This window comes from Sorex fumeus, unplaced genomic scaffold (assembly GCF_029834395.1).
Source record: "Sorex fumeus unplaced genomic scaffold, SorFum_2.1 ptg000013l, whole genome shotgun sequence".
Taxonomy (NCBI): domain Eukaryota; kingdom Metazoa; phylum Chordata; class Mammalia; order Eulipotyphla; family Soricidae; genus Sorex; species Sorex fumeus.
Genome location: NW_026606070.1, coordinates 968,130 through 995,970, shown reverse-complemented (window position 1 = coordinate 995,970; position 27,841 = coordinate 968,130). Strand labels below are relative to the sequence as shown.

Here is a 27,841-nt window from a genome sequence, read left to right as displayed (position 1 = left end):
GATATACAGGACGATCAGTCTACACCAACCAGTGACCAAGGTGCAGGCCTGTGTCCCACTGCCACTCCCAGACCCATCTCCTCCACCCCACTCCCCTCCTGCCCACTTCATTTCTCTCCTCTGACCTTCCCATCTCTGCACTCTGGGTGTGTCCAGTTCAGCTACTTAGCATTCCCTGTGCTGTTATTCTAACTGACACAGGTGAGTGGGAACATTCCATATCTGTCCTTCTTCACTCTTTGTAACCTGATAGCCTCGGGCTCCATTCAAGTCTCATGATTCCCTCATTCCTGTGGCTGTACCTAACCCACACCTTAACCTCCCACTCGCCTGTAGATGGACACCTGGGCTCATTCCGCATCCTTCCTACTGTTCTCCGTGCTGCAATAAATACTGGTAAACATAGGTCCTTTGGAATCAATGTTTTTGTCCTGGGACAGACAACAAGAAATGGAATTGCTTCATCCTTCACGATCACGTTCATCCTGTTGTTTGTCGATTTCCTCGAGCAGGCACCAGTAACGTCTCCTTCTTCCTAGCCCTGAGATTTTAAAAGAGCCATGTCAATGCTCTTTCAGGATTAGGAGGATGAGACCCATCATTGTTACTGGTACTTGGCATATTGAGTACGACACGGGAAGTTCGCCAGACTCTGCTGTGCGGGCAGGATACTTTTGGTAGCCTGCCAGGTTCTACAAAGGAAAAATAAGACAATAGGATGTCGTGGGGCCGCAAATGTGGCCGCATGCTTCCGGGAGCTGGGTTTTATAGTCTCTGCGTCTTGGCCGTTGATGAGACCAACCCGGTGCTGGCGGCAGCTGGTGGGTGTGACGCCTACCTACTGGAAGATGGGGGGTCTGGTTGGAGAAGGCTCAGTCCCAATCCGAGTAGGCTTGGAGACCTCAGCCCCGGGACCCGCATGCCTGGGTTCCTCTGCCAGTTCTTTTATGCCAGTTCTTCATCCTTATGGAGCGCTATTCTTATTTATTTATTTATTTGTAGAAATCCTCATCCTGTTTCCCCTGGGCACCGAACCATACAACACTCCCATTAGCAGCCCGGGGAGTCCCTTTCTTTCCACATCCCCACCAACACAGGTTGAGTCTAGTTTTTTTCGCTACGTGCCGTTCTCACTGGTGTGAGATGAGATCTCAGTGTTATCTGGTTTGGATTTCCCTGACCAGAAGTGACATGAGCACACTTTCCTGTGTTCACTGTCCACCTGCCTGTCCTCTTCAGAGCAACACCTCTTCAGTTTCTCTCACTATTTTTGGATCCAATATTGGATTCTTTGTTGTTGACGTGTGTTTGTTTTCACTGTGGCTTGGATAGGAACACTTTACCTGATGTATTGTGTAGCAATGTAGCACTGTAGCACTGTCCTCCCATTGTTCATCGATTTGCTCGAGCGGGCCCAGTAACATCTCCATTGTGGGACTTGTTGTTACTGTGTTTGGCATATCAAACACGTCACGGGGAGCTTGCCAGGCTTTGCTGTGCCAGCGAGATACTCTCAGTAGCTTGCCAGGCTCTCCGAGAGGGGAGGAGAAATCGAACCCGGCTTGGCTGGGCTGACGGCTTTCAAGGCAAATGCCCTACTGCTGTATTGTGAATGTAAATATTTTCTCCCATTCAGTAGAGTGCTTTTAAATTCTAGCCTGCTCTTAAAAAATATGAACCATAATTTCATAAGAGATTTCCAACATGTTAACTTTGGAAGGTAACTCTAAAACACAAGTCAAACCAACGAGAGGGTCTTGAAACAACCAGGTGGGATATTATGGGCTGTATTTGGTTTGTTTTGGGGCCACACCAGGCAATGCTCAGGGCTGTCTCCTGACTCTGCAATCAGGGATCCCTCCTGCTGTGGATCCAGGGACCATATGTGATGTTGAGGCTGAACCTGGGTCCCTGGGCAGGCCACGTGCAAGTGCCTCGGGTTACCTGCTGCGCCTCGGCTCTGGTCCTTGGGTGGGAGTCTGAATATTTCTGGATAAAATGTCATCCTGGACTTCAAAACACTGTCTATGAAATAGGCCAATAGGACAGAATTTGGCCAAGCCGAGCGGTAACTGAGTGATTACGATGCTACTTCGCAGAGTTAAGTGAGATTATATTCTCTGCCTTCCTTGCTGCACACCCCTAAATCACCATCACCATTTCCTTCCACGCCAACCCCATCTCCCACCCCTCCACCTATTATTACTTGAGCCTTGGATTCTACTTTTCTCTCCCTAATTGTTTCTTAATGACTCTGGTCTTTCCCACCCTTGTCTATAAGTGCACACTGCACAGAAATGACTTTCTCAAAGCACTGATTTAATAAAGTTAAAAGCCTTCCATGGTTCTGCAGAGTTTAAAGAAAAATCCCAGCTCTCTGCACTCACCTTTGACTGCACTGGAGCCTGCCCATCGCCCCGGCATTCGGACTGGGCTCCGGGTGGGCTGCACCACCATCCCTGCCTCCCACCCGCTGCCATGTCTGTATTTCTCCTCACAGGAACTCCCTCCCAGCCCTCCCCCACTCACTCAACCAAAACTCAGCCTCTGGGCTTCTTAGATGCTGTGCTATGCATTCTCCCACCAGGGGAAATTTTATCCTTTTGATTGACTGAGGCCCAATTGCCAATTCCGAAACTATTCAGTAACTCTCCGCGATCTGCCCAAATTTCATTCATTGCTAAAGCTCCTTGAGGCATCTGTCATCCATTGCTGCAAAGATATTTTGCTTATTATAAATGATGCAGTGCATGTTCACGTGGAAATTTAGAAAATAGAGAAAAGGGAAATATCAAACATAATCTGATAATTTACGTAAATCCTGTGTGATATGATTTCATATTCCTTATTTTCATATTTCCATATACAGGATGAAGATAAGACAACGTAAAGGTATTGAATGACAATAAAATATATATCTGAAAGGATTTAAATGGTAAATGTAATGTTTATCATAATAAAAAGATTGAGATTATGCTGTATGTAACACCGTATTAAATTATTCTTCATGTAAAAACAACAAGGAATATATTTATATGACATTCTGTTTCTCAAAAATCTCTGCATGCTAGCATTGCATTTGCATCCGGGAGACAAAGATAGCGAGAGATGCGGCCCGAGAGAGAACAAGGGTAAGATACCTGCCCAGCAGACAGCTGCCAATAGATTAGATTGAACCATGTGTGGTTTCTGGGGCACTGCCAGGTGTGGCCCCAAAACAAACAAGCAAAAAAAAAACCCCAAAGATGGCAATAAGAGAAGCGCCCTCATGATACTACAGTTATTTCTCTGAAAAAAATGGATTCATATTTTTGACAAGAGGATCAAAATAATTAAATGACAAAATAGTTTTTCAGCTCGAGTGGGCCCAGTAACGTCTCCATTGGAGACTCTGTTGTTACTGTGTCTGGCACATCGAATACTCTCGGTAGCTTGCCGGGCTCTCCGAGAGGGGCGGAGGAATCGAACTCGGGTCGGCCATGTTGGCCGCTTGTAAGGCCAACGCCCTACCCGCTGTGCTATCACTCCAGCCCAATGGCTCTGGGGTAAATGGGTAGACAGATGCAAAAGAATGGTGCTACGCTTGTATCTCACAGTGGAAATTAATATTGACCAAGTTCCTCAATTTAGGAACAAAAGTATAAAGCTCATTCAAGGAGACAAATGGAAAACTTCATAAAAAGTTTTTTTCTTTTTTGGAGATGATTCGTTCCTCAGAAAGTTAATTACCACATGATACAGAAAATTCCACCTAGCTACATCTAAGAGAAATGAAGACCTAGTTCCGTAGGAACACTTGTATATACAGGTTCATACCAGCATTACTCGGAACAGCCCGGATTAGGAGGAACCCATAAATCTATCAACTTATTGAGAAACAAAACACATTTCTCTCTCTCTCTCTTTCTCTCCGCTCACCTCTCTCTAAATTTCTTTCAAAGAGAAGAAATCAAGACAGGAAGTAAAAGATGAGAAAAGGAAGTAATGGGAGAGCAGGGGTCAAACGTGTCAGGCACAGAGGTCACGCGGGGAAGGGGCATAACTCTAATCCAAAACACAGAGTCAGCGCTGAAAACATGAGATCTCAACTACAACCAGCAAACTCAAAACTGCCTGTCCGGTGGAGGTGGAGGAAACCCGGGGTCACTGATTTAGGGACGTAAACATGAGATTGGTGGTAGAAGATTATATACCTAAAACTCATCTATCAAGAACTTTATAAATCTTGGCTCTTTAATAAAATAAAACATTAAAAAAATCTGGCTTTGAATCTGGAAAAAACCTGAGTGCCCGAGAACATGTGTGAAGGTACCAGCAGAGGAACAAAGGCATGCGGGTCCCGGGGCTGAGATCTCCAAGCCTGCTTGGATCGGGGCTGAGCATCCTCCACCCAGATTCTCCAAATTTCAGTAGGTGGGGGTCACACCCACCAACTGGCCCCCTGGTGCCGTGTAATCCCATCTACGGCCAAGACCCAGAGACTATAAAACCCAGCTCCCGGAAGAGAACAGCGCAGAGTCTCCTGCCCCGGTGCCTGGCTGTCCTCACCGGGGCCCCTTGGAGGGGAGCAAGTTGAGTTTTGCTCCCTGCCCCGATCGGGGCTCCAGCAGTCAAAGACCTCCAGAACCAGCCACCACCATGCTGAGACTACTCTCCACACACATAAAGGTACCGGCAGGGGAACAAAGGCACGCGGGTCCCAGGGCTGAGATCTCCAAGCCTACTCGGATCGGAGCTGAGCATCCTCCACCCAGATCCTCCAAATTCCAGTAGGCGGAGGTCACACCCACCAACTGGCCCCCTGGTGCCGTGTAATCCCATCAACGGCCAAGACCCAGAGACTATAAAAACTAGCTCCCGGAAGCGTGCGGCCGAGCGACATCTTATCATCTCATTCCTACTTTGGACAAACTGGCAGGCTACTGAATGTAACCTGCCCACACAGCAGAGTCTGGCAAACTCCCCGTGGCGTACCCGATATGCCAAATACCAGTAACAATGATGGGTCTCATTCTCCTAACCCTGAAAGAGCCTTGAATATGACACCTTTTTAAAAAAAAAAAATCCCAGGGCTAGGACGAAGGAGATGTTACTGGGGCCTGCTCGAGGCAATCGACGAATAACAGGATGGTCGTGATCATGATTAAAAAAATCTGGCTTCGAATCTGGAAAATACCTGAGTGCCCGAGAACAGATGACTGGTTAAAGAAGCTTTGGTACATCTACACAATGGAGTACTATGTAGCTGTTAGAAAAGATGAAGTCATGAAATTTACATACAAGTGGTACTATGTGGAAAGTATCATGTTAAGCGAAATGAGTCAGAAAGAGCGGGATAGACATAAAAAGATTGCATTCATCTGGGGAACATAAAGTAACAAAATAAGAAACTAACACCCAAGAATGGCCGAGATTAGTACCAGGAATTTTACTCCATGGCTTGGAGGCCAACCACACATGCTAGGGGAAAAGGGAGCTCAGATAGAGAGGGGAGCACCAAATAAAGGGTGTTGGGAGGACCCTCCCAGGATGGGAGAAGCATGCTGAAAGTAGACTATAGACCAAACATGATTGTCACCCATTGCCTCTTTTGCAAACCACAACACCCAATAAGAGATAGAGAACAAAAGGGAATGCCCTGCCACAGAGGCAGGGTGGAATGGGGGGGATGGAGGGTGGGAGGGATACTGGGATCCGTGGTGTTGGGAAATGGGCACTGGTGGAGGGATGGGTGTTTGATCATTGTATAACTGAAACCCAAGCACAAAAATTTGTAAGTCTACAACTGTACCTCATGATGTCTCACTAATAAAAATAAAAAATTAAAAAAATATCTGGCTTCACTAAAAAACACACACAGAATATAATATATACGCATATATATAAGCAATGCAATATTATTTAGCCATAAAAGGGTAAAAACTATTCAATCATCATAATAATGAAGTGTTGATACGTTCTACAATAGGAAGGAACCTTCAAGAGTGCTAAGTGAAAGACGAGACCCGGAAGGAACAGGCTACGTGACTCTACGAATGCAAAAGGGTATAAGTTAGATGAAAGGGATAGAAAGAAATCAACCTTGCTGAGTGATCAAGTGGAACAAGGGCATTCCAAATACAGGGAGCAATATTAGCAAAAATACAGTGTGTGAGACCACCAAAATAGAGATGCTGAAATAAAGAGTTGGATCAGTAGCCGGGGAGTAGGATAAAGAAGCCTGGGAGATGAAGCTAGGGCGGGCGGAGAGGCCAGAAGGTAGGAGAGCCTTGGCTGCAGTCAATGAAGTCCCTTTTGTTAACTTAGCAGCTCTTTCATGTTATTTATTTTACTGGAGATGTTAGTGGTGCCTGCTTGAGCAAATCAATGAACAACAAACAGGACAGTGCTACAGTGTGACTACAATGAAAGCTAAGCCCCGTGAGCTGGGGCCCAGGGAATTCCAGCAATGCCCAGGGCTGCAGGACCGATGGGGCCTGTTTTAAATCTGCAAAAACCCCCTTTTTGCCAGTGGTGCTGAGGCAGGGACCAGAGCCCAGGGAAACGAAAGAAACCCCACAGAGGGCGTGGAGCTTTGTAACAGTTGGTCATTTCCTAAATTTCGTTGGTTATGAATATTCCTACATTTCACTTCCACTTTACGGGCTCATTTGAAACTTGGCTCCAAGTGGCCGAAGGTAAAATACATTGTAACACTGTAGCACTGTCCTCCTGTTGTTCAATGATTTGCCTGAGCAGGTACCAGTAACGTTTCCATTGTGAGACTTGTTACTGTGTCTGGCATATCGAATACATCACGGGGAGCTTGCCAGGCTTTGCCGCCAGGGCGAGATACTCTCGGTAGCTTGCCGGGCTCTCCGAGAGGGGCGGAGGAATCGAACCCGGGTTGTCTGGGTCAGCTGCGTGCAAGGCCAATGCCCTAGGGAAGAAATCCGTGTTGAGAAAGTAAGTGTGGCATCAAACCAAGGGCAACCGGCTGGCTAACGACGACTCTTTGCTGGGGCGGTGACTGATTTCAGAAATGAAGCAAGTCCCAGGGAACTGCAGGAGTTCCAGGTCAGAGAACTGGAAGGGCGAGAGGCACAGAAATGAATTCATCAGCCTCACTGCCAGCCTGAATCTTTTGAACTGGGGGCTGCTGCCGTGTGTGTCTAAGATAGCAAGTGCCGTCTGGCAAACGTCACAAGACACACCTGCTTTGTGCTACAGGTGGGTAGCCACGTGGGGCCTCATAAAACAAAGGGCACTGAAGCAGGGTACAAGACACATGGACGGAAGCTCCTGGTGTGTACATGAGCAGTGCATTGTGGATGAAAGGGGGTTGCAACTGGGGTCTATCTCTGTCGGGAGATGGCACAGGATGGCACAAGCACACCCTCACGGCTGTCCTGCCCCACCCATGGCAGTGCCACGGTGGGCAGGCTTGCCAGCATTCTCTTGGGTACCGTGAACCCCATGACACAAACCAGGCTTCCTAGGATTCTCCGGTTTTACCATCAGAACTTAACCCTGGAGACCAGGTGAGCGGGATAGAGAGAGTGGAAAGGAAATCCAAATTGTCCGTCATGGGTAATAATATCACAGGAGTGAGGACCACAGCGGCAGTCACGTCTATGTCTGCCAGGTAATACGGAAACTGTCACCGTCACTGTCCTCCCGTTGTTCACTGATTTGCTCGCGCGGGCTCATTGTGAGACTTGCTGTTACTGTGTTTTGGCATATCGAATACGTCACAGGGAGCTTGCCAGGCTTTGCCGTGCGGGCAAGATACTCTCGGTAGCTTGCCGGGCTCTCCGAGAGGGGCGGAGGAATCAAACCCGGCTCGGCCGGGCCAGCCGCGTGCAAGGCAAATGCCCTACCGCTGTGCTATCGCTCCAGCCCTGAAACATAAGACACGAAACATACGGAACAGAATGCCACAAAGTCACAGCAGGCTGGGGACAGAAGGACGCACACACAGTGAAGCCACTGAAGGTAGGAGAAAGGTAGCAAGTAAATAATCACAAAAACAATCAGGAGACAGATTAATCTCAGCCTGTCAACCAGATACGGGACTTTGGCTAAGTTCCCAAACTCAGTAAACACTTGTGAAATGACCGATCTTCTCAGAATCACATGTTCTTCCTACAATATTAAACTTTGGGGCTGAAAGAGAGCTCTTATATTCAGAGTAATTCTTCTTCCCGCTTTGCTAAGGTATAATTTACAAGAAAAAGTGATATATTCAAGGTGGAAAATGTGGTAACAGATGTATACATTATGACGTAATTTCCACAAGCAGGCAATTAAGAACACCCCATGACCTCACACGCTTATGACTTTGTTTTGGTGGCGAGAACAATTAAGATCTACTTACTCGGCCAATTTCAAGATTTCAAGAACACCACATAGCAACTCTGCTTCCACCAGACCCGAGCACGTCTTCACGTCGTAGCGGAAACGTCAAACATTTTGAAGAGCTGCTACCACTCTCCCCAACAAGCAGATCCTGCACCCTCTGCTTTCAGGGGCCCCCGTCAACTTTCACGAGTTTGACAGTTTTAGACTTCACAGGTCAGTGAGAGCATCAAGTGTCTCTCCAAAACTGGCTAGAATCACCGGTCAAAATGTCTTCTAGGCTAACCTGTGAAGTTCTGAGTGGCACGGCTTCTCTTTTCATGTATTTTTTTTTTTTGTCTCTGTGTTTGCACATGTCAGTTTCACTGATGGCACAATTTCCCTTATCTGCTTATTTACAGGCAGACCTGGCCGTGCTGTCTAAGGATCTGGTGACAGCACTGAGATACCCCTTTAAGGTTTGGGCTGAACTGTCTTCTGATAGATGCCCTGGATGGGCTCTCGGGTCATAAGGCAGTTCTCGTCAAAGTTTTGGAAGCTGTTCCCAAACTGCCTCTTATACCTGTTTATACCAATTTATATTCCCACGTACAATCCAAAGGTTTCCTTTTCTACACATTCTTACCTACACTTCTCTTTCGATGCTCATCATTCTAACAGGTAGAGTCTTGGCTTTCTAGTCAACGATTCATAATTATAGATATGCTAGCTTATTTATGGGCTCTGTTAGGCTTCATTGGCATGTATCCACTGTTATGCCAATGCTAATCCTTTTGGGCAACTCTATCTTTGCTCTATTTCAGTGAAAAATTACCATTTAAATCTGGACAGGGATTATAGCAAGTCTGCGATTGCTTTTGGCAGCATAGATACTTTAAAAATATTCTTCTTCCAATCCAGAAATACAGTTATCTTATATCTTTAATTGCTTCCAACAGTGCCTTTCAGTTTTCAGATATCTGGCCTCCTTGGTTAAATTTACTCTTAAGAATTTTATTCCTTTTGAATTCTTATCCACTGCCGGTAGGAATGTTTTCTGGTACAATCCCTGTGGAACACAGTTTGGAGAGTTCTCAGTAAACTTAGAATTGAACTGCCATATGACTCAGCAATTCTACTTTTGGGCATCTATCCCCAGGACATCAAAACACTCTCAAAAGGACATATGCACAGTGTTCTTCATTACTGCACTCAGTACAATAGCTGAGATATGGAATCAACCTCGGTGTTCAGTGACAGAAGGATTATAAAGATGTGATATATATATATACACAATGGAATACTATGCAGCTGCAAGGAACGATGAGATCATGGAATCTGCTGCAACATGGTTGGAACTAGTAGATTTCATGCTGAGTGAAGAAAGTCAGAAGAAGAAAGACAAACTAGGATGATCTCACTTATCTACGGAATACAGAATACTAAATGAGGAAAAGTATTTTAGTCAATGGGAGGTGCTACGATCATGCTTGAGCCCAGTGTTTAGAGAAGGAGAGGACAGAGATGGAAAGAAATCAAGGAGGGAAAACAGAACGAGAAGTCATGGTAACAGGCTACAGGACTTCAGTCATACCAATGACATGAGTGAGGGTCCAGCCATACACCCGAAGCACAGACTCAACAGAACGGAAACACGAGAGCAAATGAGGGAAGATTTCCAACACTGTGTTGAATGACACTGATGAGAGCTGGTAGCCCTGTCTGAGCTGATTGTAGAGAAACAGCTTTCTGTCGATCAGCACTAAAGATGACATCAGCTGTAGGGATGAGGTGGATGAGGGTCACTAGGCCACAGCATGTTTCTTCTAGCCCCCTTTTATTGAGTCACTATCAGAAGTGGATGCTGATGTTTGTTAAGACTTCTCTGTATCTGTAAATGTGCTCATCTGATGTTTATTGTTTCTGATGTCAATGCGGTGTACGCACTAATTTATTTGCATATAACCTACTGGGCCATTGTCGCATTGCTGGAATCAATTCCACTTCATTATGATTCTTTGAGTATATCGTGGGATTTGGTTGGCTTAGATTTTTGAGGATCTTTTCATCTGAGTTCAAAAAGGGATACTGGTCTGAGAGTTTCTTTGTGGTACCTGTGTCTGTGTTTGATACCAAGGTAATGTTGATCTTATGAAAGATGAAAGAATTCTTGTTCCTTCAGACTTTTGGATGAGTTGAAAAGGATAGGTCATCTTTGAAGGTTTGGTAGGACTGGGTTTGGCAGGAAAAATCCTGGACCAGAGATTTTGTATGGGAGAAATACTTCTCATTACTATTTAACTGTTCTTGCTTGAACAACTGGTGTGCTCAAATGTTTTGTTTTCTCCTGATTCTATCATGGGATGGCGTCTGATATTAAGAATGTTCATTTTGAGCTTGAGAGAGAAAAGTTGTTAAAGTGCTTGCGTTGCATGCAGCAACCAAAATGTAACTCCCAGCACCACATAAGATCTCCTCAGCCTGCCAGCAACAATTCCTGAGCAAAGAGTAAGCCAGAAGCAAGCCCCGAGCACTGCTGAGTATGGCCCAAAACACAACAAATACATTCTCATCCATTTCTTTTTATGTAACATGAAGATGGTCTCAGAGGTCTCATAACATTTTATATTTCTGTGGTATGTTATAACTTACCCTCTAATTAATTTAAACAATATTCATTCATTGGATTTTCTCTCTTTTCTTCTTGAGCATAGATAAGGGTTTGGAACCAGTTCTTGATCTTACTAATCTGGGGGTTGTATCCTTCCAAGCGGTTCTCCTGAGCCCTAATCTCACGAATTATTCTTGGATAGTGGTTCAACGGGAGACCCCAGGAACACGGAGCTGGGAGCTTCCCAAGCCATTCTGGAGATCTTGGGGGACCTACAGGAATTCACCCAGAAACACTTTGGGGACCACGCGGACTGGATATCAAACTGGGAACTGCCTGCCTGCAAGGTTGCGCCTTAACCTATGTACTATCTCTATGGTCTCTATTGGTGTGTGTGTGTGTGTGTGTGTGTGTGTGTGTGTGTGTGTGTGTGTGCAGGCGTGCATCTGTGCACATCAAAGGTATCACTCATGCAAGGCATGAGTAGCATGTCTCTGGATCTAGTTTTAGTGACATTCTGTATTATCTCTTTAACCATTTTTCTCATTTCCAGCTTTCCTATTTTCTTACTGACTTAAGGATTCCTTTGCTCTTTCATTCTAGTTCCTTGAAATGAGATCAGTTTATTTGAGCTTTCTCTTGTTTTCTGATATACCCCTTTCCTGCTCTGAGGCTTTATATAAAACTTTGCTGCCTTATTGATACTTCTTTTGCTATGTCCCACATGTCTTATAGCTAGTGTTCTCATTCTTGTTTCCAGGAACTTAAAAAAAAACGTTTAGAATGTTACTGTAGTTGATGTAACACGAGAAAACAATGATTGATATATATGTATATGTATGTATATATATATATATATATATATATACATCTATAAACATTTAAAAATTTAGATGCCATTTACAAAATTGCTAATAATAGAGTTTCAGGGATACAATGTTCCAACTTTAAACCCAACCCCATTGTCCACATCGTCCACCAAGGTTCCCTCTCACTCCCCAAACCGCCTCCTAAAAATAACAATTTTTAGGGTTGACTGTTGTAGTTTGGGTCCCAGTGTGAGATATGAATCCAGTTTTATTATTTTTTTGCATGTGGCCATCCAGTTTTCCCAGCAGTGATTTTGAAGAGTCTACCCTTCCTTCACGTACCCGGCTGCTCTGTCATAAGTCAACTGTATGGAGAGAGAAGTGTTTCTCTCCGGGTTTTAATCCTGATCAGCCATCCCTTCTTCTACTACTTTGTTGTCTTTATTTCTATAGCTTTATAGTATAGTTTCAAGTTAGGTAATGTGAAAAATACTAATTTCCTTTTTTCTCGAGGGCTGGAGCGATAGCACAGCGGGTAGGGTGTTCGCCTTGCACGCGGCCAACATGGCCGACCCAAGTTCGATTCCTCCGCCCCTCTCGGAGAGCCCGGCAAGCTACCGAGAGTATTCGATATGCCAGACACAGTAACAACAAAGTCTCCAATGGAGACGTTACTGGGCCCGCTCGAGCAAATCGATGATCAACGGGAGGGGGCCTTTTTTCTCAGGATGGCTTTGGCTCTTCGGAGTGTTTTATGGTTCTGTGCAAATTTTATTATGATCACTATATGTCCTTGAAAAAAAACCCACTGGAATTTAGGTGAAGATTGCATTGGATCTATTAACAATCTTGGCAGGATGGACCATTATGACCATATTGCTTCTTCCTATCTAGAATCATAGAATATTTTCCCATTTCATGATGCTTTCTTCTATGTCTTTCATAAGTTACTTATAGTTTTTAAGGTATAGGTCTTTAATATAATTAGTTTGAAGTTGAGCCAAGGTGATTGATGTTTCTGGAAACTGCTTGATATAGAGCAACTTTTTATCATCTCTTTGAGTTCATTATTTGCAAACAGGAATGCCACAGAGTTCTGTGTGATGATCTTATAACCTGCTATTTGCTGTACTGGTAATTTTTTTCTAAGAGTGTTTTAGTGGAATCCTCTCTGTATTGTCATATCACCTGCGTGTAGTGATAGTTTAAGTTCTTCATTTCCAAATGAATCTTTTTTTTAAACAACGATTTTTATTTTATTATTATTCTTATTATTTGCTTTTTGGGTCACACCCTGGCGATGCTCAGGGGACCATATGGGATGCTGGGAATCGAACCCGGGTTGGCCACGTGCAAGGCAAATGTCATACTTGCTGTGCTATTGCTGCAGAGCCTCCAAATGAATCTTTTAATTTCTTCTTCTTGCCTAATTGCTAAAGCTAGAGAACTTCCAATGCCATATAGAATAACTGCTATATGACTGATATCAGAGGGAAGGCTTTTAGTTTTCACCATTGAGCATGATGCTGGTTGCAGATTTGTTGTAAACGGCTGTTACTACCTTGAGGAAGTTTCTTCTATCCCAATTTTTCAAGTTTTTTTTTTAAATAATGAACGACAAGTCACACTGGCTCCTCTGTGCCAAGCTCAAACAGGCCTGGGAGGACAACTTGGGTAGAATATTGGGAATGCGTGCTCTCCTATGTCCTCACAGCATCCCTGGGCCTAAGCAGCAACAGACCACCGGGCCCTAAGAACCTGAGAGAGTACTGCTGGGAATGTTTTCCGGGTCCTCTGAGCACTGGTTAGAAGTCCCCCCCCCAAAAAATGATCATTTTATAGGGACTGGCATGTGACTTCATGGTAGATTCACCTGCCTTGTGCATCTGTGAGTCTCAGGGATTGACCCCTGCACTGTAAAATCAAACTCACTTTATTTCAAATGTCACCCAGTGAATCTCTTGAAAATAAAGTTTTAAAAAACCCAATCTAACTCAAAGATAGGTCAGACAAGTAAAGATTGTGGAGGTTGGTTGGTTGTTTTTTTTTGTTTGTCTGTTTGGGTTTTTTTTTTTTTGTTTATTTGTTTTTTGGTCAAAGCACAACTGAAAGAAAGTCAGTACTAGGAAAATCCCAGCTAAATGATTCTTGACAACTGCTTTCAAAATGTTGAGGAGAGCAGATAAATATTGCATTAGCAAACAACAATATGCTAGCCCACAATGTATTAACACAACAATATACTTCACAAATAGTGCCAACTTTATACCAGGGCAACCGGTATACTGTGAAAGTCAAAAGAGAAAGCATCCAAAAGAAAACGTTAAGAGAGTTATCTATTTAATACTAAAGAGCTAACCAAAAGTTTGCTTGGGAAAGGAACTGGACACAAAGCCAACTGTGCTGTTCATTTTTTTTAAAGAAAATTGGCATATTTCACTACGAAGCTATATAAAAGACAAACACTTATTTTTAGTTGCATCAATTTTGATTATCTCCACTTTTAATATTTTGCCTCACAATCTATAAAGAGGTTTAGAGAGAGCAAAAACATAAGAACCTTGAGTTGGATGCCACAGATTTATGGCTGAGATGGGACGTAGTTTGGATGAGTCTGTGTGTGATGCAAGAAGCAGCAAGGGGAGACAAGGACAGTTTTCCTAAACTTCTCAGTAAAGGAGTCAGTTCTTCAAGGCTTTATTCAAAAGCACCAATGAGGGGGCTGGAGAGACAATACAGCAGAGAGGGCACTTAGAAGATCCATGTTTGTCCGCCAGCATCCCTGAGCCCACTGGGAGTGATCCCGGAGCTCAGAGCCAGGAGGAAGCCCTGAGCACTGCTGGGTGTCGACCCCAAAACAACAACAGCAACAAAAATTCTGGAGAGTATATAAGAAATGCACACTCATGGACATGCATTTATTTAAGTGGGAGTCAAAACATAAGAAAAAATGGCTAGAGTGACCGAGCTGTGCCCTTCCCACCTCAACTTGTAGATCAGAGACCCAATCCATATCCCTGCAGGAAGCGCCTACCTGGCCATCCACTGCGCAGGGAACTTTCATCACCTTCGTTTTCTCATTCAACAAGTAAAAGATGAGACGGAAGAGCCAACACGGGGACTTCTCTCACCATTCTTTCACGTGAGGCCGTTTAAGCATTCTTTCAGCAAGCGTTTTAGGGAGAGAAACCTACATTCGTTCTTTCCCCCCCCAATTATTGAATGCTGGCTTTTCACAAAAGAAAAATATCTTAAAGTCTCCGTATTTTGTGTCCTTAATCAATTCTGACTTTTTCTCAAGGTCCAAGGTTAGTCTCCAGCATCCGTCCCTCCCATGGTGTGAATGGTGCACACCCTCCTGGCTGCAGGGTGACAGGCAGGAAAGGGGGGACACACCCTGTTTTCTAACCAGTGTCCCAGGAACCGCCGCTGGGCAGGTCGCAGCGACGGCAGTTGTTCTGGACAACCGATCCCCAGCTCGACGCCCCTGTCCCAAGTGCAGAACGTTGAAAAGCACATTCCGGCACCCTGCATGTCCTCGGACCACTGCAGGCGCGAACCCAGCCGGGGAGTGCAGACACAGAAGGCACAGAATGCTGCAGCTAGCCAGATCACAGACGCCAGGATGTGAGGGGTCTGTGGGCCAACCTGCCTTTGGGGGCTGCCCCTGGTTCCTAGGCCCGTTATGGCTCCCTGTTGTATTCCCTCCTGGCTTGCAAAATTAGCATTTTCCCGCTCCATAGATTAACTCTTGGGCCTACAAATCTAGTTTATCTCAAGTCTTTTCTTTTTCTGTCTCTCTGTCTCTATCTCTCTGTCAGTGTCTCTCTGTGTGTCTGTCTGTCTCTCTCTCTGTCTCTGTCTGTCTGTCTCTCTCCTCTTTCTCTCTCTCTCTGTCAGTGTCTCTCTGTGTGTCTGTCTCTGTGTGTCTGTCTGTCTCTCTCTCTGTCTCTGTCTGTCTGTCTCTCTCCTCTCTCTCTCTCTCTCTCTCAGCCACACCCAGCGATGCTCAGGGCTTGCTCCTGCCTCTTGCTCAGGGACCATCTCGGGGGCCAGGGGTCAAACCTGGTCAAACCACATTCAAGGTGAGCCCCTTCCTCTTCCTCTCTGTACTACCTCTCTGACTGTGAATTTTATTTTTAACAAGCAATAGCACAGTGGGTGGGGCATTTGCCTTGCACATGGCCAGCTTGGGTTCGATTCCTCTGTCCCTCTCGGAGAGCCCAGCAAGCTACCGAGAGTATTCAGCCTGCACGGCAAAGCCTGGCAAGCTCCCCATGACGTACTCGATATGCCAAACACAGTAACAGCAAATCTCACAACGGAGACATTACTGGGCCCACTTCAGTAAATCAATGAACCACGGGAGGACAGTGCCACAGTGCTACAATAGCCAAGATGACAGAGTCAGCAGCAGCTGAAAACACCTCTCGGGGACTTAGTCTTCCCCTCAGCACCGGCTTCCTTCTGCCCGACCCGCAGGCACAAAGATCTCCCGCACTTGTCACTCTTCTCGGGGCCCGAGTCTGACTGGGCAGCCCTGGGCCTCCCTGCTGGCCTCTGGAACTTCTCCCGCTCCTGGGGTATTTCTTCCCGTGGCATTGCCCCTGGAACTTCTAAAATGCAAGATTTTGTATGTTTTCTCTGCTGGTAGTTCTGCGACTACCCTCGAGGCTGGTGCGGGAGCTGGTCGCGGCCCTCACACCCCCGGCCTCCACCGGCTGGACAGACGCTGCACTGCTGAGTCACGTCCGGACCCTTAGCCTCGCCCTCTGACCCCAGGCGCTCAGGTCCACTCTGCAGGTGGCCCGACGCCCGGCGGCAAGTGTGTTTCTCTGCCAGGTTGTCCTTGAACATGTCCGTGTGTGTGTGTGTGTGTGTGTGTGTGTGTGTGCGTGTGTGTGTTTCACCCAGAAATGCCTGACCTTGATTCTCCTGTTTGGGAGAGATCCCACTCACCCTAATATCAAGAGCAACATTTTTGAATTTTGGACTTCGCTTTTTGGTTGAGTGTGTGTGTGTGTGTGTGTGTGTGTGTGTGTGTGTGTGTTTCACCCAGAAATGCCTGACCTTGATTCTCCTGTCTGGGAGAGGTCCCACTCACCCTAATATCAAGAGCATCATTTTTGAGTTTTGGGCTTTGCTTTTTAGTTGTGTGTGTGTGTGTGTGTGTGTGTGTGTGTGTGTGTTTCACCCAGAAATGCCTGACCTTGATTCTCCTGTTTGGGAGAGATCCCACTCACCCTAATATCAAGAGCAACATTTTTGAATTTTGGACTTCGCTTTTTGGTTGAGTGTGTGTGTGTGTGTGTGTGTGTGTGTGTGTGTGTGTTTCACCCAGAAATGCCTGACCTTGATTCTCCTGTCTGGGAGAGGTCCCACTCACCCTAATATCAAGAGCATCATTTTTGAGTTTTGGGCTTTGCTTTTTGGTTGAGTGTGTATGTGTGTGTGTGTGTGTGTGTGTGTGTGTGTGTGTGTGTGTGTGCTTCCTCCTGGCTCTCTGAGCTCAGGAATCACCCCCGGCAGGCTCAGGGGACCATACAGGGTGCCAGGATCAAGCCCAGGTCAGCATCAACCTTGTGCCCCCTTCCCCTCTCCCCCACTGGACTATCCCTCTGGCCTCAGCTTTGCTTTCCTAAAGTTTTCCTTGGACAGCGCCATCATTTTATAACACACTTTCAGCATGGACCATTAACAATCCGCATATATACGTACCACACCGAGTTCACAACTGGAAGTTTGGTTCTATCTTTCACCATACAACTCTCCCCTCAGCCCAGATTTAGAGCCACTCCCTTCTGGGAACCACTAACAGGTCTTGTAGTCCACACAACATGTTCAATTCATTTTAACTCACATTTGCTTTCCTTAAAAGTCACCAACTTGTGTAGTGCTTTGGGAGTATAAAACAACATAACATGAGGCTGACACCTAAGGACAGTAGATACATGGGACAGGTAGATTGCTCCATAGCTGGAAGCCTGCCTCATGAGCAAAGGGGAGAAGGCAGCTGGGATAGAGAAGGGATCACTAAGAAAACGATGGCTGGAGGAACCGGACAGGATGGGAGATGTGTGCAGAAAGTAGATAAAGGACCAAACATGATAACCTCTCGGGGTCTGTATTGCAAACCATAACGCCCCAAAGCAGAGAGAGATTATGGGGAAGCATGTCTGCCATGGAGGCAGGGGGAGGGTGGGAAAGGGGGGGTTATACCAAGGATATTGATGATGGGGAATGTGCACTGGTGGAGGGATGGGGGTTTGATCATTGTGTGATTGTAACCCAAACATGAAAGCTTGTGACTATCTCATGGTGATTCAATAAAATTAAAAATAAATAAAATAAAAGTCACCAACTAACAAAATTGCCCCTTGTCTTTCTCAGTCTAGCCCAGGAAACGTGTATTTAACAGTGATTACTTGATCGGCACTCACTTTTCCTTCGTCTTCTTAAGGGCAGAACTTACTACACCTTTCATTGCCTGAACCAGGCCAGCCTGTCCCTCTCACTCTTGAAACATCTTGTTATGGAACGATTTTAACTGTACAATGAGGCATTACGTTAAAATTAAAGATAAATTCTCAGAAGGAAAAATAAGATTTGGACCCTATTTAACCTATTTTCCCCAAATCCACATGCCTTATTCTTCAAGTCTATCTGAAGAACGTCGCTTTTGGGTGGAGTGTGCCACATAATGGCTAAAGGCGATACCCAACACTCATCGTGAGATTCCATTCTGGGAATAACTTCAACTTACCCTTTAATTGCAGATAATATTGATGACTGAACATACTGTAAAAAGGAATTAAAAAAGTGACGTTCAACTGGTTTTTGGGGGGTGGTGGTAGGGGAAAATGCTAGAGGCTGTTCCCAGTGCCATGCTCAGAATAAAAAGGTAAAGGTAAAGGCCCTCCCGTTGATCGTCGATTTGCTCGAGCGGGCCCAGTAACGTCTCCATTGGAGACTTTGTTGTTACTGTGTCTGGCATATCGAATACTCTCGGTAGCTTGCTGGGCTCTCCAAGAGGGGCTGAGGACTCGAACTCGGGTCGGCTATGTTGGCCGCTTGTAAGGCGAACGCCCTACCTGCTGTGCTATCGCTCCAGCCAGAATAATTAAAAAAAAATCAGTCATAAAGTTATCAAAACTTAGCATGAATTTTAAAGAGCCTGCCATGTCTGCAAGCTGCTGAGCCAGGGGTAGACCCAAGCGAACATCTGCATCCATGTGGCCCAGAGCAGGAAGGGCACGTGACAGACGGCGGAGAAACACACCAACCTGGAGCCCCTCCTGGCATCTCCAGCGGCCTCCGATGATCTCCGGCCATCCCAGCGGGCCAGGCGGTGGCTTTGCCGCAGAGTGAGCTGAGGGACGCCACCAGACAGCTCTGGCTGCGGGACCCGGTAGGCCTGGATCGACCCCTCACTCCTGGACTTCGGAAGCTGTGAAACGGGAGGCAGAGACAGGGATTGAAAAGTCCTTCCATCAACTTACTGAGGGTCATGTCATCTAACTTATTATTAACCCAATGCTTTAATGATGCCCATAAAACGCCAAGTTAGACGTGGAATTCCATACATCTAAAATATGTTATATTTATAGCAATAGCACAGCAGGTAGGGCGTTTGCCTTGCATGCGGCCAACCCAGATTGATTCCCAGCATCCCATACAGTCCCCCGAGCACCACCAGGAGTGATTCCTGGGTGCAGTGCCAGGAGTAACCCCTGAGCATCGCCGGGTGTGACCCAAAAAGCAAAAAAAAATTATGTTAACTCTTCTCCAGAACCCCCACCCTCACCCCCCCAGAATACTCATCTTATGCAATGAGGTATTTAGGCAGATACTCAGTCTTTGCAGGATATAGTATTTTGGGTCCTCGGGTTAGATACCAAAAAGTGGAACTGCTGGGTCCTATGGAAGCTCAATTCTGATATTGATATCAAAAACTGATATTGAGGCCTTTCATTGAATTAGAATTGAGTTTTGCCCACGTGCGAGAAAGTGGTCTCCGTTCAGTTTTTGAAGTGAAATTAAATAGGAATCAGCCCCTATATTTTCAATACTTTTATGACTTTTATTCATTAACAGAAATCATTTCTTGTTATACTCAGGATGTGAACAAAGAACGCTGCAGATTCCTTATCAGCCATCTCCAAAGATTCTCTTTGTCCATCAAAGAGAAACACACAAGTCAGAACAGAAAGAGTGTGTGTATATATATGTATATGTGAAACATCTAAATCTGAATGGATGTTGAGTTTTTTTTTTCTTTATTTAAACACCACGATGTACTGAGTTGTTCATAGTATACAACTGTTACAGGTATTCAATGCTCCGAAGCCAATCCCACCAACTACAGTAAACTTCCACCATGTGCCCGATTTTCCAACCCTGGCCCTTAGCTAGCAGGTACAAAATATTCAATACTGCTTGTTACAACTAAATGGATAGTTGAATTATCAAAAAATACTACACTAAAAAAATTGTGAACATTGCTCTATCTCATCATGGGGTCATTAAGTCCTTGTCTGAGGGTTTACTACGCTATTAGTTATTAGTTGAGTCTTATTATTGTTTTTGTCTATTAAGCTTAGTTGGCTGGAGCGATAGCACAGCGGGTAGGGCGTCTGCCTTGCACGCAGCCAACATGGCCGACCCAAGTTCGATTCCTCCGCCCCTCTCGGAGAGCCTGGCAAGCTACCGAGAGTATTCGATATGCCAGACACAGTAACAACAAAGTCTCCAATGGAGACGTTACTGGGCCCGCTCGAGCAAATTGATGATCAACGGGAGGGTCTTTACTTACTTCTTTTAAGCTTAGTTGGCTTCCATGTTACTGTCCCATCTAATTTGGTGTACTCCTACTGCGATGTCAGTACAGTGAAATTTGGATGTGTTGATGCAGGATCCCAGGATCTGTAGAACTGGGCTGGCAGTTTCCACAGTAGTGGCTGTGGACTAGGCCTGTTTCCCTCCTGAGGGTACCCCAGAGTTTCAGCTGTGAGAGCAGTGTACCCATAACTTTTACTGGCTTGGCTAGCATCTCTTCCAAGACTTAGTCATGAATCTGAATCTCTTATTGACGTTTCATATCTTAGACTATGTATTCCCTCAACCCCAGAAATAATCTCACATTATTATTTCACAAGAGTATGAAGACAACCAATATTCTTATTTTTTAAGGGAAAATAAAAATCATAGATCATGTTAATATATACATATATATAGAGAGAAAGCACCTGAAAAGATCTAACACCTATTCATGAAAAAAACTCTCAATAAAATGGGGATAAATAATTTTCTTCAACCTCATTAAAGCCATTTGTCACAAACCCAAATCATACTCAATGCGGAAAAACTAAAAACCTTTCCTCAAAGATCAAACACAGGAAAAAATTGTCCATCCTCACCACTATTATTCAACATAGTACTTGTGTGAGAAACCAGGGGAGAAAGGCATTCAAACCAGTCAAGAAGTCAAACTCTTGAGGCTGGAGCGATAGCACTGCAGGTAAGGCATTTGCCTTGCACGCGGCCAACCCGAGTTCAATTCCCAGCACTCCATATGGTCCCCTGAGCACCACCAGGAGTGATTCCTGAGTGCAGAGTTAGGAGTAACCCCCGTGCATTGCCAGGTATGACCCAAAAAGCCAAAAAAAAAAGTCAAAATCTCACTACTTATAGATAAAATGATACTATCCTTGGAAAATCCTAAAGACTCAAGAACAAAAGAAGTCCCTCTTAAAAAAAAACTCATGTAGTAAAGTAGCAGGCTGAAAAATCAGCATGCAAGAATTCATGGCATTATTATTTGTAAACAATGAAATAGAAGTGAGAAAAATTAAAACAAAAATCTCACTCAAAATTGTGCTTCAGATAATCAAGTTTACCTGGGAATCTGCTTAACAAAAGAAGTAATCATTACTAAAAAAAATTGATGAAGACGGCCGAAGAGAAGGGCCACATGGAGGGCGAGATCCACAGCTCCCGGAGGAAAAAAAAAACAGGTTCCAAAAAGAGCCGAGATCATCGGGAAGTCCCAGATGGGGTAGGTACCGCCTCCCGCCTCCCCCAGATGGAACCCCAGTGACCAGAAGCCTCTACAAGCACAGCTCGAGTCTGCGGGAACTCGGACTTTTCCTCAAAACACATCTCTCTATATACAAAGTGATCAATGGGAAGTAAACCACCCAACGTTTCTCCCTGAAAATCAGAGTTAAGTTTGGAGCATGGCCACAGCCCCAGAAACACAAGGATTTAATGCAGAACCCAGCAGCTTGGAGCAGAAAAGTGAACGGACTATGCGTTAATCCAGGCCATCATGTCTGCCCGGAGGGGGAAGGGTGTTGCCCCATTCGCCCTCTCTTCTCTGGAAAGAAGGATGGTGGCCGCATGGGAGCCTTGTGGACAGCAGGTATGAGCCGGGGGTGTGGGAGTGACTAAAACCTCATGGGAAGGGGGGCGTTCTGGTCCGTCCTTCACGCCCTACCGAGGTCACCAGTTGCCCCCCGCGAGCGGCTCTCTGGCACGGCCGCGACTCCAGAGCACAGAAACCAATTTCTTAACTATCTGACTTTCAGTAGAAATACTTCCAGGGTCAATAAGTAAAATAGCAGAAATCCAAAACCAACATTTAATTCTTGAACCCAGCTGTAGAAAGCAAATCACTTCACAATGCTTTTTCAGCATGTCTGATTTGGGGGGGGTAAACTCTAAATAATAGTGGTGAATCTTTTATTGAAACAATGAATCTAATCAAAGCAGATAGAGTGTTAACTAGAATTCATCTGCCTCACAGGGACTGGGAGGGGTGGGGGGTGGGGTTTTATTGGGGTTCTTCATGGTAAAAAATAAGTATTGGTAAAGGGAAATGTGTTTGATATTTGCATGACTGAGACCTAAACCTGAAAGCTTTGTAACCTTTCCCACAGTGATTCAATAAATAAATAAATTAAATAAAATAAAAATTGATGAAGACACAAGGAAACAGAAACAGAACCCTTTTCATAGTTTGGAAGGATTAACATAGTCAAAGCGTCACCTTGCCTAAAACGTTATACAGATTCAATACAGTCCCTATAAAAATATCCATGATATTTGTGAAAGACGGATCAAAAGCTGCTGAAATATAGATGGAGTTGTAAAACCACCTGAAGAGTCAAAGCAATCCTAGGAAAAAAGAAGGCTGAAAACTTGTCTTTATCCAACCTTAAATTATTCTGTAAAGCATAGTAATCAAAATAGTGTGGAACTAGAATAAGGACTCTAAGACCAATGGAATAGAAAAGAAAGCACAGAGACAGATCTACAGGTATATGGGCAGCTAATCTTTGATAAAAGAATCATAAGTATGAAGTCGGGCAGTAAAAGTCTCTTCAACAAATGGTGTTGAAAAAAACTGGTCAAAGCAAAAATCGACCTCAGACCCTTTTCACACAACAATGCAAAAGCCAACTTAAAATTAATTAAAAACCTTGATATCAGAACCCATAAATTATACTGAGGAAAACATAGAATACTTAAAGACACTGAATCCATAGATATCTTCAGTGATTCAATGCCACTGGCCAAGCAAACTGAAACGAAGATAATTAATGAGACCACATCAAATTAAGAGACACATTGTACCCCAAAAGAAACAATGACCAGAATTAACTGGAAGAAAATATTTGATACCACTTATCTGACGAAGCAACTAAACAAAACAAGTACAACCAATCCCATCAAAAAATGTAACTGGGGAGGGAGCTGGTTAGAGATGATTCGGAACTTCTGCCAAGAAGACAGACATGGGGGCACAAATGTCTTTTCTAAGTAGAGTTTTCGGGTCCCTGGGGGGTAGATGCCAAAAAGTGGAATCCCGGGTTATATGGAAGCTCAATTCCTAGTTTTCCGAGAGAAAAAATCCTGTAGTTCTTTTCTCAGAAAACTTTCCTGTTGCTTTCCAAAATGGGGGGACCGGTCGACATTCCCATCTGCAGTATGGTCCTTTTGCCCCCATGGCTAACACTGATGGTTCTGTGTTCTTTGCGATGTATGCCAACATCACTGCGGTGAGGTGCTTTCTCACTGTTGTTTTGATTTGCATTTCCCTGATCATAAGTGATGCTGAGCACGTTCTTCATCAACCTGTTGGCCACCTGTCTGTTTTCCTTGAGGATGTTTCTGTTCATCTCTTCACTCCACTTTTTATGGGGTTGTTTGTTTTTGCTTGTCTAGTCCTATCAGTGCTTTGTATATCTTGGACATTAACCTTCTGTCGGATGAATTCTGGGCAAACATTTTCTCGAGTCTGTGAGGTGTTTGTTTATGGGACTCCATGCTTTAAGATTTCTCACACTGTTCAGCTACAATTGGCCTGCTTCCTGGGATAGCTTCTAGAAAAGATCCTTTCACCCATGACTGTTAATTATCACTACATTGTGGTTTAGTGATGCATTTTCATTTCAACAATGAATCCATAATAAAGGTGCATATCTGGGGAGGGTGGGTGGAACTCCCCCTCCCAGCTCAGTAACAGAAGAAATACAGCATTTAACCTTCCCGGGACCGGGCTGCTGTGGAGAGCAGACAGATACCGACGTCTCTGCTTGTGTCTGTCAAGGCTGGTGTGAGACTGACCTTCAGATGATCAAAGGGATACAGGGAAAGCGATCCCCAACCCAAGCTTTCCCTAATGCAGTCCATATGACAAGCGAGGAAAGCGTGGAATGCTCTTCACGCCTTTCGCCAAATCCGGAAACGAACCCTGGCCCACAAAACTTCCAGAAAATTCTAAAGGCCTGAGTCCATGTGGTGACTGAGGCCTGAATCTGCTCTGTTCAGCAGCACTCACTCAGCGTAGCAAAGCTTCAACTCTGTGCCAACAGTCGCCGGGTTTTAGTAAAAGTACATTTTCAATGGTTTGAAAACCCCCCTTATCGCTGTAAGTGAACACATTATTTCACAACATGTCTGTTTATAAAGGAAGAAGCCAGCTTTAAACTCCCTCCTTGTTGCTAGCTACATGATTGGGGGGAGAAGTCCTCTAACTTTTCCTAAAAGCCTCCTCTGTGTAATTAAAAACACAGACCTCCTGAGACGTGAGGAAAATTAAATGAGATGATTCATGTTCCATTAGTACCTGGCACCGAGTGAGCACACAATCAAAGACAGAAGGGAGAGCTATTCAACTCGAATAATTAGGGAAAATAATAGAGGCCTCAGAATTTGGGAAGGCACGCCGATCTCAGTGAACGAATGTGAGATTTAATCTCAAACACCATGGTGCGGATTTGACAACAATGGAATTCAGTATGTTTTTAATGAAGGATTGCAACATGCTGGGCCTTGCGCCAAGGCCTGGCATGGTTACTGATGCTGGCGTGAGGTTGAAAGAAGGGAACGAGGATCGAGGAAGCAGAGAGACACACTGACTCCTTCCTCTGCCGTAAACACAAGTTCCACCAAGTTAACCGCCAGGTACTTAGTGTCTCTCAGTATCCTATTTAAACCCGGCAGAGATGTTTTCTCAGTTTCAGTTAAAAAAGAAAAACCCTATGGGAGCTGGAGCGATAGCATTGCAGATAAGGCGTTTGCCTTGCACACAGCCGACCTGGGTTCGATTCCCACCACCCCATATGGTCCCCCGAGCACCGCCAGTGGTAATTCCTGAGTGCATGAGCCAGGAGTAACCCCTGTGCATTGCCGGGTGTGACCCAAAAAGCAAAAACAAAAACAAAAACAAAACAAAAAAAAACCCCACCAACCCCCCCCCCCAAAAAAAACCCCTATATTAAAGGCACTACTATTCCTACATGAGATGATTACATACGAAGAAAGCAAAGGAAATTTTATGGAAAAAAAACTGGAAGTAGTGAAATTTGACATGGTTTCTAGAAAGCCAAGAAAAATATTAGTAAAAAAATAAGAAAGTTATTAGTTCATCACTAAATATCAGCAACGAAGTTTGAAGATTCAAATTTTGCATTTACAATCTTTATGAGTGGTGAGCTACATAAAGATAACTTAGAAGAAATTATGATTAATCGAAAGAATTAAGAAACACTACAGAGAACAAAGTCTCCAGTGGAGACGTTACTGGGCCCGCTCGAGCAAATCGATGAACAACGGGAGGACAGTGACAGTGACAGAGAACTGAGAAAATGGAGAGTTACATTGGTTGGTCACGGAAAAGGTGCTAGCACTCATAAAAATTGATCTGCCAGCTAAACTGAAATGCTAACTAAAATTCCTCATGAAACCGCAATCCAGGCTCTCTCATTCGGGGCACCCTAGAAGGGGGGGAGGGTGAGACCACCCTCCCCGCCCCAAGGGACCCAGCCCCGGCAGCCAAAAACCTCCAGAACTCAACCGCCGCCAGGCTCACGGCCGCTCTCCCCACACTCGGGCTGAGCCTCACCCACAAATGAACGTTTTCCTGGATGGCTCATACCTCACACCACCCATACTCCAGGAGTATTATACCACATTGGATGGGGTTCAAAGTAGGAGGCCTGGAGTTCGTGCCCAATTCAAAAAGCTTAATCAATGGCTGAATAAATAGCAGTACCCCTACATTATTTCAAAAACAAACAAACAAACAAACAAACAAACAAAATAGGGGGCAGCCAATCTTAGAGGGAAATATTTTTTTACGGAATATATATATATATATATATAATATATATATATATATATATGCATACAAGTCTCAACCTTTAACAACATGTTAGTGATCTCTTATAGAACTGCTTAATAGCCCCTGGGTAAAATATAACAATCTTCACACTCTTTCCTCTTAGGACACTTTTTTGGTAGTATTTTCAGCGGTTTTTCATAACTAACAACACAAAATATATTATTTCGGTTCTGCTTTGGGGCAGGGATTGGGGTTTGAAACAGAAACATCCAAAATATGGTGGTGGGAAGGTGTCATGGTGGTGGGATTGGGGTTGGAATATTAAATGTCATCAAATATTGTGAACTACTTTATAAAATAAAAAAAGAATTAAAAAAATAAATGGCAATACACAGCTACAAAAAAATCCAAGGTAACTATCAAAATTGGAAGCAAAGTTGATGGATTTTGTACAAGATCATCCAGTAGCTAAAACAACAAATAATACAGTCCAAATTTTTTTTTTCTAAGAAAGTAAGCCATGGAGCCCAGTGGAATGACTTCAATACTGGACTAGCCTCTACCTCAAGACTCACTGAACCATTTTCTTGGGCACACTTCACTTATTCTGAAGACTTCTTAGCTTTAGCTTTCAGAGATCAGCTGGGAGAAAAATTAAATTATGATTAAATCTTGCTGAAAGGATGAATAGAGTACCTTAAGATGTCCAGAGCTCACATGTTAGTTTTTGAGATTCAGAAAAAATTTCACCAACCTGGTGGGAAGGTGTAATAGTGGTGGGATTGGTGTTGGAATATTAAATGTAATAAATTAGTGTGAACAATTAAAAAATTAATTTAGTTTAATTTAAAAAATAAAAAAGACATTTGTTTTTCATTTTGACAGTTTTTCCACTTTTTCTGCAATTATGAATTAAATTCAATAAACAGTTAATTCACATAAATTTTTTATTTAGAAATCTCACCATTCCCGGGGCTGGAGCAATAGCACAGCGGGTAGGGCATTTGCCTTGCACACAGCCGACCCAGGTTCGATTCCCAGCATCCCATATGGTCCCCTGAGCACCGCCAGGAGTGATTCCTGAGTGCAAGGCCAGGAGTAACCTCTGAGCATCGCCGGGTGTGACCCAAAAACCAAAAAGCAAAAAAAAAAAAAAAAAAAAAAAAGAAATCTCACCATTCCCTATGATAATTGGAAGAAACCATTTTCACTTAGAAAGAATTCATAGCTGCTAAGTTTTATCACTCCAGAGAGAATTTTGAATTGCCTTTACTCTCTAAGATGGTAGTTCACTGTGATTGGTTTGATTTTTATATAATACAAGTAAATACAATTTCCTTGTATTCTGTGTAGCCTTCAAGAATTTTGAGAATTCTCAGTGTAGTCCTAATCCTGAAAATTTGCCTATGTAAATTATGTCTCTCTTGTTTAAAAGAGTTAACAATCAATGTAATCTTCAGTGTTGAGAGGGCTAATCAG

General features: G+C 44.2%; 1 protein-coding gene across 1 annotated transcript in view; it reads right to left on the bottom strand.

The window, feature by feature from the left end:
- Positions 1 to 8,790: 8,790 nt before the first annotated feature.
- LOC130020537 (protein FAM13A-like) overlaps positions 8,791 to 27,841 on the bottom strand; it is a 152,491-nt gene continuing 133,440 nt past the window's right edge. Inside the window, exons 7-8 of the mRNA XM_056111134.1 lie at positions 9,895 to 10,094; positions 8,791 to 8,899 (exon numbers count right to left, since the gene is read on the bottom strand). Coding sequence (XP_055967109.1) covers positions 8,791 to 8,899; positions 9,895 to 10,094 — 309 coding nt within the window. The remainder of the gene's footprint in view (positions 8,900 to 9,894; positions 10,095 to 27,841) is intronic.